Source organism: Oncorhynchus mykiss, chromosome 1 (assembly GCF_057628025.1).
Source record: "Oncorhynchus mykiss isolate SJ-2025 chromosome 1, ASM5762802v1, whole genome shotgun sequence".
Lineage (NCBI taxonomy): Eukaryota > Metazoa > Chordata > Actinopteri > Salmoniformes > Salmonidae > Oncorhynchus > Oncorhynchus mykiss.
This window is the reverse complement of record NC_143022.1, coordinates 65,637,589-65,652,706: the sequence shown is the minus strand read 5'-3', so window position 1 is coordinate 65,652,706 and position 15,118 is coordinate 65,637,589. Positions and strand designations below refer to the sequence as shown.

General features: G+C 41.6%; 1 protein-coding gene across 7 annotated transcripts; it reads right to left on the bottom strand.

The window, feature by feature from the left end:
• Positions 1–73: 73 nt before the first annotated feature.
• On the bottom strand, positions 74–14,905 carry LOC110526533 (poly(rC)-binding protein 3). 7 transcript variants are annotated; one of them, XM_090236926.1, is made up of 13 exons: positions 14,357–14,893; positions 13,080–13,122; positions 11,657–11,779; positions 11,469–11,525; positions 11,187–11,303; positions 10,829–10,960; positions 10,058–10,186; positions 9,718–9,822; positions 8,533–8,574; positions 7,991–8,066; positions 7,219–7,271; positions 6,691–6,860; positions 74–1,536 (listed from the first exon to the last, which is right to left on the bottom strand). In XM_090236926.1, exons 3-13 carry the CDS (start codon positions 11,732–11,734, stop codon positions 1,170–1,172), a joined length of 1,326 nt encoding a protein of 441 aa, XP_090093052.1. In that variant the 5' UTR covers positions 11,735–11,779; positions 13,080–13,122; positions 14,357–14,893; the 3' UTR covers positions 74–1,169. The 7 variants fall into 7 exon arrangements, 4 of the variants coding, with proteins under 4 accessions (XP_090093052.1, XP_090093060.1, XP_036838097.1 ...); XM_036982202.2 differs by lacking the exon at positions 74–1,536 and adding an exon at positions 3,508–3,911 and having other exon boundaries at positions 14,357–14,905; XM_036982169.2 differs by lacking the exon at positions 74–1,536 and adding an exon at positions 3,508–6,174.
• Positions 14,906–15,118: the final 213 nt, after the last annotated feature.

Genomic DNA, 15,118 nt, shown 5'->3' with positions numbered 1-15,118 from the left:
AGCAAAACAATGTGTATAGTATCTTTAAAAGGTTTGCGTATCCAATCATGCGCCAACCTGAACTACAAGTAAATCAAATCAAATCAAATTTTATTTGTCACATACACATGGTTAGCAGATGTTAATGCGAGTGTAGCGAAATGCTTGTGCTTCTAGTTCCGACAATGCAGTAATAACAAGTAATCTAACTAACAATTCCAAAACTACTGTCTTGTACACAGTGTAAGGGGATAAAGAATATGTACATAAGGATATATGAATGAGTGATGGTACAGAGCAGCATAGGCAAGATACAGTAGATGGTATCGAGTACAGTATATACATATGAGATGAGTATGTAAACAAAGTGGCATAGTTAAAGTGGCTAGTGATACATGTATTACATAAGGATACAGTCAATGATATAGAGTACAGTATATACGTATGCATATGAGATGAATAATGTAGGGTAAGTAACATTATATAAGGTAGCATTGTTTAAAGTGGCTAGTGATATATTTACATCATTTCCCATCAATTCCCATTATTAAAGTGGCTGGAGTTGAGTCAGTGTCAGTGTGTTGGCAGCAGCCACTCAATGTTAGTGGTGGCTGTTTAACAGTCTGATGGCCTTGAGATAGAAGCTGTTTTTCAGTCTCTCGGTCCCAGCTTTGATGCACCTGTACTGACCTCGCCTTCTGGATGATAGCGGGGTGAACAGGCAGTGGCTCGGGTGGTTGATGTCCTTGATGATCTTTATGGCCTTCCTGTGACATCGGGTGGTATAGGTGTCCTGGAGGGCAGGTAGTTTGCCCCCGGTGATGCGTTGTGCAGACCTCACTACCCTCTGGAGAGCCTTACGGTTGAGGGCGGAGCAGTTGCCGTACCAGGCGTTGATACAGCCCGCCAGGATGCTCTCGATTGTGCATCTGTAGAAGTTTGTGAGTGCTTTTGGTGACAAGCTGAATTTCTTCAGCCTCCTGAGGTTGAAGAGGCGCTGCTGCGCCTTCTTCACAATGCTGTCTGTGTGAGTGGACCAATTCAGTTTGTCTGTGATGTGTATGCCGAGGAACTTAAAACTTGCTACCCTCTCCACTACTGTTCCATCGATGTGGATAGGGGGGTGTTCCCTCTGCTGTTTCCTGAAGTCCACAATCATCTCCTTAGTTTTGTTGACGTTGAGTGTGAGGTTATTTTCCTGACACCACACTCTGAGGGCCCTCACCTCCTCCCTGTAGGCCGTCTCGTCGTTGTTGGTAATCAAGCCTACCACTGTTGTGTCGTCCGCAAACTTGATGATTGAGTTGGAGGCGTGCGTGGCCACGCAGTCGTGGGTGAACAGGGAGTACAGGAGAGGGCTCAGAACGCACCCTTGTGGGGCCCCAGTGTTGAGGATCAGCGGGGAGGAGATGTTGTTGCCTACCCTCACCACCTGGGGGCGGCCCGTCAGGAAGTCCAGTACCCAGTTGCACAGGGCGGGGTCGAGACCCAGGGTCTCGAGCTTGATGACGAGCTTGGAGGGTACTATGGTGTTGAATGCCGAGCTGTAGAAAGTAACTGACAAAATAAAGCAAACACCAACATAAAGGGTTTTAACAGGGGCACCATGAGACAAAACAGCTTCAATGCACCTTGGCATAGATTCTACAAGTGTCTGGAGGAATGGCATCATTTGGTTGTTGATGGTGGTGGAAAACGCTGTCTCAGCCCCTGCTCCAGAATCTTCCATAAGTGTTTACTTCACATGTGGTGACTGAGACGGCCAAGGCATATGGTTTACATCGTTTTCATGCTCATCAAACTATTCAGTGACCAGTCGTGCCCTCTGGATGGGGGCATTGTCATCCTATGGGGACATAGCCATGGTAGCCAAAATAATGGCCTGCCCATCATTTTATACAGTACATGACCCTAAGCATGATGGGATGTTAATTGCTTAATTAACTCAGGACCCAACATGTGTGGAAGCACCTGCTTTCAATATAGTTTCCATCCCTGATTTACTCAGATGTTTCCATTATTTTGGCAGTTAGCTGTATATATTAGACTTTGTATGGTATTGTTAGGTTCTTATTTTTCAGAGTAAATAACTCACGGACACTAGAGAAGCTTAACAAGGTTTAATTCATCCCAAAGGGTCGTTACAGCTGTAATTCAGACAAAAAAAAAACATTTCACACAAGCACTGATATTTAACCCTTTCTCCTAGGCTGAGTCTCCTCCTCCACAACTGAACAGCCAATGCATCCCTGCTGCTAGACAGAACCTTAGTGATATCTGTTCTTCCTCACTTCATCTGTCCTGACCTCTACCCCAAAGTGCTCACTCCTCCCCAACTCAAGCCTGTCATGGTTATTGATACCAGACTGTGTCTCTCCTCCTCCCAGATGATCCCTGGTGGCTAACAATAACATATCCTGACATAATGTAAACGTTATACATTACCCTCTCACCCCCAGTGCCATTTGTTCATTTCTAAGATCGCCACCCGTCTCCCCATGCCTGCCACATGTAATCGCTTCCCTGCACTCAACACATTCCAAGCTTAGTTAGCACACACTATATGCCTTCCTCCTATAACCCTTGACTTCTGTTTCAGACCCTCAACCTTATCACTCCATCAGTGCAATTAATAAGTAACATTTCATATTCCCAGAACCCAACAGTATGTTCAGAAAGTCTTATGACAAACTCTAGCCAAGATATAACAGTCTTGAAACTCCATATCTTGAATACTGTGTCATGCAACTCTATACAATTTTCCCCCATAGGAATGCTACGGTATATATAAATGTGGCTTAGTTCCTAGAGAAAGGTTATTTTGACAAAAATAACCCAGACGTTAATATACAATGAATTATTGAAAAATAGTCTAGCAAAGTGGAAAGGCATGTCGACTAAATTACCATACCATATCTCAGGCAGACAGGCATGTGCACAGATAGGGCTCTACCTGTGCAGAGCACATGCCCCTTAGGCCTTCCAGTCTCCAAAGCGCCCTTTTGGATAGTGGTATATTTCCCCCAAACAAAAATGTTACGTATAGATTTTTTAACGTTGTTGTTCAGAACCCACCGTTCGCAAGTTGTCGTGATGTCATCATGTTTGCCCTGCCCCACCCAGTCTGTTGGTTGCTCCTGTTGATCTGCCCTGTACAGAGCTCGAGTGCGCCCGGTTGTGCCTGTTTCCCAGTCTGCCCTGCAGGAGATTGCGGGTGCCCAGTATTCAAACATGCATGGCTTGAGACATGTCGAGTGCGTGTAGGTAGCTAGCTACCTCGTTTAAATATCAACAGTACTGTCACAGCAGCAGAACAGTTGATTAACACCTGGGCTTTTTCATTTTGAGCACCTGTCCCCTGAAAGGTCTGTGCACAGCCCTGCCATATCTGAATTATGGCTCACTCTTCATGTGAAGGAGAAAGATACTGTAGATGAAAACAGTAATTACTAATACTGAGGGGTAGTCTAATCTCAAGTGTGTAACGTGTTTGATTTTGCTGTGCAATAAAAAAGGAGAAATGACTAATTTGTATTCGTAAAAAGCTTGATTTATTTAAAAGTAATTTCATGTCTGGGACAAATATAACAAATCATAAGAGCTCATCAACAAAACTAAGAGTAGAACCTAATTAAAAACACGAGCATAAACATAACGTGGTTACAATAGTGTGCTGCATCAACCACAGATATTGAGAGCAGAGTGGAATATGAATTGGACTGTAGAGGTTTGTTCATTTTGACTTCAGTTCTGGAGAAAACCAAGCGGCAAAAAAACAGAACTATAGGAATTAGTTAGGCCAGTCCCACTCTACAGGATTTTTGTGTAGATTCAAAGCCACAAGAATCCAACGCGGCTTTAGAGTAATCCCATCAGCACTGCATGTGCAACAATACTACAGAGCACCCAAGTCTGTAACCACTGACGAGAGCCTATTGGAGGAGGAGGAAAAAACATGACCAAGCGGAAAAACCATTGTTACAGTAAACTTCACTGTAATAACTTTACTTGACAACCAGCGACATAAATGTTCACGTTCGCGGTCATAAACATGTCATAATATGTCATAACAGCTGACATAACTTGTCACAACCTGTTATAATAAATAGATTTAGACCTGTTGTGACATATATTGTGTTATTTTATGGCTGGTTATGACACCTGTCAAAACACTCAAAAGCTACCACACAAGGCAAAACATTCCATTACATCCTGGCCTACGTGTCAACAGTATGTTTATGTATGTGATATAAAAAATATACAAAATGGACCATGTTCAATTAGAATTTGAATTGCGCACACATTGATGTCGGACGTGCACCTACCCCAATGCTCTGTTGCTGATGACTGGGATGAATGCACGATCCGATTGCAGGAGCAGGACAAGACACCCTCTTTTTGATTGATGACTGATATAAGGGCATGTACGTGATAGGCCGATCTGGCTTGTATGATTATGATGGTCGTGATGCTTCGTGACAGTTTCATAAATTGTATTTTCTTAGTCCACGTAAAGTGTCACAGGGAGGTCATCATGCTTCACGGCAGTGCAATAAACTTCATTTTCTACGAGATCGTTTTTGAAAAATGACGATAAAAAATAAGCATGACTGTAACAAAAATATATTACCACAACAACAAAGGATTTAAGAAGGAAACATTCAAACAAAAGGAAACATCTTGGCAGTGAAAAAACTCATTTGAATAAATGTGGGTTTTGACACTCTGATGTAGGTGTCATAACCAGCCATAAAATAACGCAATATATGTCACAAGAGGTGTAAATATATGGGTCATGACAGTGTTATGACCATATTATAACAGGTTATGACACATTATGTCAGCTGTTATGACATATTATGGCATGGTTATGGCCATGTCATAATACTTGACACTTCGGTGTCAAGTAAAGTGTTACCTAACAGTTACCCTACCGATAGAATGCAGCTGGTACAACGTCAATTCTGGTTTGGAACTGGCTTTTTCCTAACCACATCATTGGCAAACTGTTTACAGCGATTCAAAAAAACTGTTCTGCTGGAAGGATCAGCTGTTTCTGTGCATCACATACTGTAAGCTTGAGAAATGCCTGTTTATTGTTGCGTATGTTCTGATACACAAGTAGGTATTTCGCTTTAGTTACAGTTGCAAACAATACTGTTACACTACTGTGACACTACTGTGTGTGTGTGTGTGTGTGTGTGTGTGTGTGTGTGTGTGTGTGTGTGTGTGTGTGTGTGTGTGTGTGTGTGTGTGTGTGTGTGTGTGTGTGTGTGTGTGTGAAACAGCTGAAAGGTTTATCCTGCAAACTAGAGAATAATCATTATGCTTAATTATATGCCAAAAATATGTTTATTTTTTTCAGCACATCTCAGCATACCTCTTATATGCTTTTCTGCTGCTCTGCTAAAGTCTGGGTAAAATATTTAAATTCATGTGAGTTTTATTCAGTACATTTAGCAACTGCTTGCTTTTCTAAGGTGTAGCAATCTTGCCAGCAGGAAACCTTGCACACGAGCTACTCTAACTTTATTTATATCCTGAAATGGCTTCTTGGTAGCTAGTAATGAGGGTAGGAGATTGGGAACCTATCTGTGCTACCTAAAGCCAACTTCATAAAATTGCTAGGTGGCTAGTAGTATCACAGAGAAACAACAACATATTTTTCAACGAGACAAATCTGAGGGGGAACACGCCCCTGTCCCCCCTACGGGCATGAGGCCTCTGCATACAGTCAATATATCTTAATCAAGCTTTGCAACAGGGAACAAGTGTTATGCAGTACTGACCCCAAGCGTGTTTTTGGAAGGGGAATTCAATTCTTATCCCATATGTCAATATGGGGCAAACTTCTGGCGCTCAGGTTTTTTCATGCCAGCAGTAGGAATCTTAGTGGTGTAAGGGGATAGACCTTGCAGGAGCCCTGAGGCAGCTGCTGGGTGCATAGCCAGCATAGGGAGCGTTTTCATGCCAAGCAGACTGGAAACGGGGACAGCATAGTGCTGGGTGGGGATGGACTGTAAGGTGGAGGGGGAGTGCATGTTAATGGTGCCAGGGACTTGGGTGGTGGCGGCCATGACAGCCATAGAGGTGGGTGTGGAGACAGTGGGAGCAGACTGAGAGAAGCTCATATTGTTGAGGTCAACAGATGACGCAGAGGAAGCAGCCTGCATGGTGTATTTAGCCATCTCTAAGCTGTAAACAGATACAGGGAAGGTAGCCATTTTTGGAAAGGATGGGGTTGGGAGAAGATGGGAAGGTAGGGTTCAGCAAAGGAGTTAAGGGGAGGCATATCCAAAGAAAGGCAGGAAGAGAATGGGTAAAGCATGGGAGGAGAGTGAGAGAAAGGGAAAAAAATAATCAAATGAGGAATGTTATGTGTTAAAAGCAGTAAGACAAAAAAGTGTTCATGCTTTTGTGAGTTTGGATCACTAGATTGTATGTAGACCCCAAGGCACTTAGATAATATGTAATGCTTTTCCCTAAAACAAAACAATTCCATCCTTCCTTCCTGTCAACACTGTTACATTGACTATATTGTCTGTTGTTTGACTGTCGTGTCTGTTGTTAGACTGTTTTACGTTGTTTGACTATCTTGCCTGTTTTGTTCTCTATTTTCAGTTGGGTCTTGTCAGTTGCCTGTCATGTACTGTAGTGCCTCATGGGTCACAACTCACAACTGACCTGTTAGAGGTAGTGAGGCAGTCTTACCTGACATTGATGAGGTAGTGTGCCACACTGATGCTGGTAGGAGAGCCTATGATTGTGACTTGGCGCATGGGCGATCCGTCCGTGGCACTGGCTATCTTGATGTGAGCTCCTGACACCTGGCGAATCTCATTGATCTTGCTGCCTTGTCTGCCAATTATGCTGCCAATAAACTGAGGAGGAAAAGATAGGAAAGTGACAAATTGAAGTCAAAAGATGTGTCACACGTTTCTCTCGTGGATTATCAGTCCAATTAAAACATCTGCACCCTCCATAATGTTATCTCCACCATTTGGAACTCTGAAAAATATTCTCGTCAGCTTGGACATGTGACAATTGGAGATCTGTCCTGAAGATAAGAATAGAACATCATGTAAAGAGACAGCATTCAGTTGGCTTCCGTATCACAACAACAACAACAATCCATTTCAGCTGTCCTTCTCTGTTTGAGAGCAGCAGAACCGGTGCCTAAATGACTTCGATCTGTAGTCTGTACCTTGTATGACGCTGATAAGACTGAGCAAGACTTACGTCGTTGGGTATCGCCAGCTCCTGAGAACTTGTGGCGACAGAGGCATCCATTCCTGCAGAGTAGGACATAGCACTGTTTCCGTATGCACTGAAATTCGTGGCATTGCATGTCACTGTATATGTATGATCCCTGAGACATGACATTCAACAATTATTTGGTCACCTTTAATTAAAGACTTCAAATCACATTGCATGTACATCTAACATGAAAGCACAAAGCGACTTAACAGCTGTGATTATAAAATGCATACAATTATACATAATGATAGATTAATAATATACCTTAGCATTTCAATCTGTGAATGTATCCTTTGGAATGCATACATGTTCAGCAATACCCTGTCTTTTTTATTTATTTATCAAACAATTGGAATAATTCAATAATTCTCACTGTTTGAATATTGTGTTTTTTTTTCTCGGTTGGCTGCTTCTTTGTTGTGGGATAGAATACATGGGGTGGTATAGGTCAGGGGGTGGTAGGGAGGACGTTAGAGACAGAGGAGAATCGTTGCCAAGGTTAAGGAGAGGGGTCTGTGAGATGAGGGTTCTGTAAGATGTAGGCTACCACCTCGTCAAAATGGCTCTATCTTTACAGACATACAGTAAAAACCTAAACATGTAAAAGAAGACGTGGTCTTTCCAGAAGCAGAAGAGGGTTTTTGATTGGTGTGATGAGCACAGAAGAAGAAAGAGGAGCAGAGAGAGAGAGAGAGAGAGAGAGAGAGAGAGAGAGGGATAAGATGGACTTTCCCAGGGAGCCTTGGGTACGTACCAGGGAAGGTAGGGTTGCTTTGCCCAAGGGAAGGGAGGGGGATATGCTGCATAGCCAACTGGTGAAGCTTGGTCAACTGCAGGGTAGGAAGGAAGTTAGAACTAACCAATCAAACTGGATTATTTCAGCGGAGCTGACAGCTAGAGCTACAATACAGAGCCAATCTTAAATTCAAACACAGAGTTCAGAATGTGTGTTAGTTTGGTGAAGAATTCGACGTTTGACATCAGAATCAGAATTATGCTGGCTTGTCATGGAAGTGATGAGATTCTTCAATATTAGATGTGGTATTTCTATGAGCAAGAGGTGCCAAGTTACCGTTAGCTTATTTTGTCATGGTCCCTTTCTTTTCTCACACTCTTCTGAAACAAAGCAAGCTGCTATGCTAGTGTTAATAAACACCACAGTACAGGATAGTGTTAATGTTTCCTCCTTGCTAATGAGTGCACTGAGGGCATAGTGGTGGCTTGGAAGTTGGTGGTGGTTGTGGGCAGGAGTGGGTCATTGGGGTGGGTGTTATTGGATCAGACAAATGCACTTACATCTTGATGTGGATACGCATACTGTCCTTGAATTGTGAAGGCCTGCAAAAATGGGATACAGGAGTGGGGTATTATAACTGTTTGACCATTTCTCCTCTTGTCCCGTTATGATTATTTTCTAAATGGTTGCAACACATGAGGATTTGATGTATGTCCCATGCTGCTTTGGTCACATTCCCACAATCTGTAGCTACTACTACGTCTATGTTTCGATCCACCTAATTTAATCGAAAGGTTACCCATTTCATTTTTTTTTGGTTTCGCTTTGCCTAGGATGTCCAATCGGATACACACATTTGTGAAAGGTCATAATGGATTTGTCTGTATGTAAAATGGGAGCCATAACGGATAATGCCACATGGCAAAGCGAGAGGTTTAAGTGCCGTATTTTGTCTAGCGTTGATGCCCATCTGTACATTGCCGTCATTTGTAACGTGGCGATGTGCTTACTAACTGCTGTGTAATTATATGACAGCTCTGACCGGAGACTATAGATGTTTAAAGTCAACTGGCTGTAGCAGCAATTTCACATCTGGCCACTCACATTCTACAAACAGCGGAGAGACGTCAATATATGCGGATGCTTCCCTCTAGTGGTGAAAAGATGCACTGGATGTTTTTGCGTGACATTGCGTGACATCTCCGAATGTTTTTGTAGCCTGAACCCCAATTACATTTCTTAACTTGATTACTCGGAATCAAAAAAGGCCAGGAAGATGCAGAATCTACATTTTAATTGGAATAACAGGAAATGCAATTCATTTCCATGAAATTCCTAGAATGAGCGGAATGAGTGCCTAGTTTGAATTTTTCCCAGAGCTCATTTTAATGACGTCTTTAATTACAAGCAGGTATGGTAATGAATATACAACAACAACATTATGTGGCTAGTAGCTGTCCTTCCAGCCTTCCATCGTCATGTAACAGGTTCTTGTCTATCATTTTCAAGGAATGAATTGGGATATACAGACACATAAACAATTCTAATGGACATGCAGGCTTTTTGAACAAGGTTATCGTACATTTCCTGAACATAACATCATCAACCTTAGAAGGCTATTTGATCACCTGCCATCACTTGCCAATCATCAGCGCCAAGGGGCTGATGTGTATATATATATTTTTATCTTACTGTATTGTATTCAAGTGTAACTTTTGTACAGACAACAACAACAAAAAACTCACTTGTGAAGCATGTTGTTGTTGTTGTTGTTGTTGTTGAAATACTGGATGGCCGGCTCCTGGCATGGTCTTGGGGCGATATGGGATAGTTGCTCCTTTGGGCGGTGACTGAAGACACAACCAACCAACAAACAGCAATGACTGATCAGACAAACACATCACTACCAACTGCAACTAGTTAGATCCCATTGTTTCTTAGGCCCTGATATGGCTGTAGTCACAATTATTATGGTGTAGTTAGATACCATAATTATCAATCCTTGAGTCGTTTCAGGTCTGGATATAAATTTGAACAATTGGATGCTATAATAATACTGTACGTTAATTGTATTGGCTGGCTTACTTCCAGAATGACAGAGCAGATGTGTCTGACACACTGTGTGATGGCCTGAGGAGTGCCTGAGATAGTGACAGCTCTCTCAGTGGATTCTGGCAGCATGTCCCCTGCAACCTGCACCTGAGCACCTGTGGTCTGAACATCACATACAATGGGAGTCAATTACAAAGAGAGGCCATCATTTGTCAAAAGATTCCTTTTGATCATGTATTATTCCTATATAACTGTACAATGTCTGAATTTGTGTTTATTTTTTTGACATGCACAATGTATATGTTGTACAAATTAGTCTCTTGTGACATTGCTAGCCAGTGCACACACAAGATTTGGTTTCTGTGTTCCGAGATTATGTCAACATAAATATTTGACACCCAATTACTTGGAGAGTGCAATCCTCCTTCATAGTTAATGTACTATGTTTACTATGAGGATTTAGCACCCAATTCCATGGATGAATACGAATGTTTGCTTGGCCACATTGTTTGGTACTCCAGGCTTATCAGTCTCCCTGAATAGTGTTGCGTGGTGCTGGTGCTTCATTGTAATTCATTTACTTGAGGCTGTTTCATTGGGTGATTGAAAGGTTAGGATGGGATCATCAAATGTAGCCTGATCCCAGATATATGCTGTATAAACAACTCCTACAGTCATTAGTTGGCTATACAGCACAAACAGATCTGGGACCAGGCTAAATCAAATGAGCTCCCGCTAGGACAAAATTGTTGTCAAGAGAGACAGAAAGTAATTGAGAGATGCTTCGGGCCTAGCTTCTTCTACCTCTCTGATCTCCTTGATCTTGGAGCCTCCTTTGCCTATCAAGGAGCCACACTGACTCCCTGGGAACACAAGGCGGAGTGTCACTGGAGGATGGCTTGTTACCGTGCTGTTTGTCATTGCAGCTGTAATGTCCTGAAATAGAGGTTAAGACGGTTTTCAGGTTATCAAAATATAGGGGGTGAAATCTCAGAAATTCTAACACGTTCCTGACAAAATATTTTGTATTGTATCATTCATTGAAGTCAAAGGAAGTTTTGTGTGAAATGTGGCCCAAAGTGAGGGAATTAAGTGCATTTTTACTTGTAAGATATTAACATAAGGACACACCAGATTACATGGTAGCAGAGTCTTTTGTTACCTCCTCAAACTTCTCAGCGATCATAGAGAAAGCTTTGAAGATGCCCTCTGTTGGTCCTGTGATGGTAACAATCCTCTCTGGAGAAGATCCCTCCGAAATGTTGATGCGAGCGCCACTCTAGAAACACAGTTGTCATTTTAGGTCATGACATGAGTCATGTAAAAAATACCTATTTTCCCGAAAGCATATTCCAATTCTATTGAAATTAGCATTTTATTTCATTTGTTTTGTCAGAAAATATTTTTTTTTATATATATATACAGTTGTAAGGACACGACTTACCTCCTCTCTCATCTTTTTGACGGTTTCCCCTTTCTTTCCAATTATGCTGCCCACTTCCTGTTAACAATGAGACACCAAACAAATATATAAATCAATAAAATGATGACATTCAAACATTTTTAACGTGATCCGACGATCGGAATCATGTAAAAGAATAGAGATATGTTGCAATGACGAGACGTGTTTACCTTCCCATGCATCAGAAGCCGTAACGTGAGGGTAACATTCAGCCCCCCCTCTGAGGCCCCACCTTCCTTGTCAGACATATTCACACTTATCAACGGTCTAGACACTCAGCTTCATACAACACTCTGTAGACATAAAGAGGGACCCAATTCACATGAAACTGGCATAGTCAATTGATTTTTGTTCAGTCAGTCATAAAATTAAATTAGAAAGCCCTTCACGACCCTTGAAATGCATCCAGTGTAACATGCAATCAATACAACTATATGTGGAGGCTTTCCCAGAATGAATGAGACAATGAATTTGTCATTTTACGATTAGAGAGTTGTCCCTACAGTGAATGCAATTGTCTTTGATTTTGACCTCAGGTTTTTGCCACATCACTTAAAAGTGAAATCGAAACCTCCAGAGTTAATTGTGCCCATGTACCGGTAAGCATACATAGTTACATATTTCTTTATCATTATCCCTATGATGCAAGGCTTATCATTATGATCCTGTTTTAGTGGTTGATATCTGTGACTGGGTCAAATTTGCTTTGCCGCTGGTGTGATGTTCACATTGGACTCCCTCATTAGTTCCAGCTAAACAGAACTTGTGAGACTGTTCTTTGATTAGATAGAAATACAAAAGGAGCTGTTTGTGTCCTACAGGGCTGGAGATCAAGTGATGTCTGTGTGACCGTCTCTAATAATACCCTAGTAATATCACACTGTGGGAACACAATGTCCCACTGTTCCCATGTACCCTTCATCCTACACCCAGAACCACAGAGGAATGTCTCTGAATGTAAGACAGACAGGAGTGGGACACTCAAATATGAACATACTACTTTACTCTGTCGGTGAGTGTGAAGGGACAGAATCCTTCTTTCCACAATCCAAAATTCTATCAGAACTTGCCCTAATCTAATCAGATGTAGGATAATTTTTGATCACTATTTTGTTGCTGAGAATTTTAACTTGTAGTGTACTTGAGGTTTAAAAAGGCTTCTAAAGTTTTTAATTTCGATTTAAAAAAAATCAGATTTGTTTTACCCTAATGATAAATGTATCAATCCCTACACCCCCCCCCCCCCCCTCCCCCCTCATTAACTACAATCCATTACAACGCCAACGCTTTAAACATAACTGTATTTGTCTTTTTTGTATCTTATCAAGTGTGTCATGCATGACCTTTGACCAGGAGCGGACTGGCCATCTGGCATTTCGGGCAAATGCCAAATGGGCTGGTCAATTTTTAGCCCAGTGGACCTGTCTAACTTGGGTTTTTCGCACAAAATGATCATTATCTGGCTAATAATGTGGGCCTCAAGAAAATAAATGGGCCGGTGTGGGGTCTCGAGGAAAATAAATGGTCTGGTTTGTTAGAAATGACAGGGCCGATTTCTGGTCCAATTCCACCCTTTGCCCCAAAGATACTTACCTACACCAATAGATGAAGACAACGCTTTGCCGGCATGCCACACCTAAGAAAGACATGGAAGCAACAAGGATTACACACAATGGTGATGGGTAAAATAATGTTTGAGTTTGACAATAACATGTCATTTACATTCAAACAGTACTGTATATGATTCTTTAATTATAATTGCTTCAACATTCATTGCTAAGTCAAGCCTGGGTCAATTCCCAGCAAGCAATGCAAACATCTTCACTCCATATAGAAAATAATATAATATTTCTGCAGACAATAATATTAGGAATTCAAAGAGTTGTTGAGCAGCAGGGTATATATAGCCTAACAAGAGTGATTCCCTTCTCTGTGTCATTATAATTACACTAAATGCATCCAACAAACAGCAACATCCCAGCCTAATCCCATAGGCCCGGATTTGTTTGGTTAATGCTTAAGACCCTTTTGACCCATTTCAGTCACCTCTAGCATGTCAGCACCCACTCAAGACGACAGAACAAAACGCTCCACAGGAGCAGCCATGAGCATGATTTAACAATTGAACATGTACAGTGACAAAAATGTGTTGATAAAAATCTAATCTTTGTAACCAAACTGGAATTACACTTCAGGGAACACAGGTACTCTTGACTAACTGATTCTCAGGACAATATGAGGATTTTGAATTTGATCTTGTCGAAGAAATGGAACGATATTAATACTGAAATTGAAAGCTTATCATGAGACAAGTGACTTTGCTCAGAGGCTATGTTGTGCGCTTTAAAACTCTCCACCCCATAATTGTGTGTGATAGGGCCTACATAGCATTGTATTACATCGGAGCATTTTAAAACATTCCTCTCACATCATGAAATGAGATTAGGCCCATCTTAATGAGTGGATAAAAGTTCCTCCTCGTATACAAGGGCATAGAACATTGGCAAATATATGTATACTCAAACCCACAATATTTGACCAAAAGCCTTGCTTGAGTTTCATCAATTAAATTCAGTACTGTAGATTCAATGGAATTGCATTGCATCTAACAATAAGGGTTTAGAAATTCAATGACATGGGTAGCTAAGTCTGTGTCAACTCAGGGCAACCGGCTATTGGGCAATTTATTTGTAAGTTGTTAAAAGAACAGGGGATTAAGGTCTACGGTTGAATAAGACTTCTGTAGTTTTCTTATTTGCAATATTATTACCAAGGGAAACATGAATAGCTGCAAAGCCTAATCCTCTATTAGCTACATTGGTTGAGGAGCCTGTAATGTAAAAAAATAACTATTAGTATAAAACACTAACCTGCTGTTTTAGTATAAATATTTGTTCCTCTTCCTCTCTTCTTTGTCACTCCAGAATGAATAGTCCCCTAGTTTTACAGTCCTCGTTAAATGTTTGACCCCCTTTGTTGTCAGTTATTGCACAGAGAAGGGACAGATGGCTTTCTGTGCCCTTAGCCCGGCTGGCTGGATTGAGGCTGGCTTTGCTATTTGTCCGTCCCCCTAGCTTAGCCCTAGATAAGCCCCTACGCAGGGCAAGTGAACCTGCATCTCTCCATGTCAGTGACACAAGGGAGGCATCGCTCTGTGGAGTGAGGGCAGAGCAAAGTGGCTCTTCTGCAGGACACTGTCCTGAGAGAGGTATAATTACAGTGACTGTATGGAGGACATTGTAGAAGTCTAACAATTTACGGTCAACCAAAGAATTAACGAGAAAATCCCGTAGAAACTCTTTGTAAACTACATCATTAAATTGTTGGTTGTTTAGATTCTCTGACAGATTAGCAAGCTGCTCCCTACTTCAATAAAGTTAAACACATCACATCAGAAAAATGAAGACAGAACTGACAATGGAGAGTGTAGTTATGTTTGGAGAGACAACCATAATGTCTTCATGGGGTGCTTTACCCTCACTCTGCCCCTCCCCCACGCCAAGCCCTTACAACCAGTAATGAGGCAATAATGGCTACAATATAGCCCTTCTGCCCATAAAGCTGCATTCAGCTGAGCCACCAAATTGTGAAGGGAAATTAATCAGTGAAGCATAAGTGGCATATTTAATTAC

What these genes read in the sequence shown, in the direction of transcription:
- LOC110526533 (XM_090236926.1), bottom strand. Translation starts at nt 11,734, where the DNA reads ATGTCTGACAAGGAAGGTGGGGCCTCAGAGGGGGGGCTGAATGTTACC. An exon ending in GGCTTCTGATGCATGGGAAG is followed by an intron (nt 11,526 to 11,656) that starts GTAAACACGTCT and finishes CATTGTTAACAG; the next exon opens with GAAGTGGGCAGCATAATTGG. An exon ending in CACTACCTCATCAATGTCAG is followed by an intron (nt 1,537 to 6,690) that starts GTAAGACTGCCT and finishes TTATTTTGTCAG; the next exon opens with TTACTTTCTACAGCTCGGCA.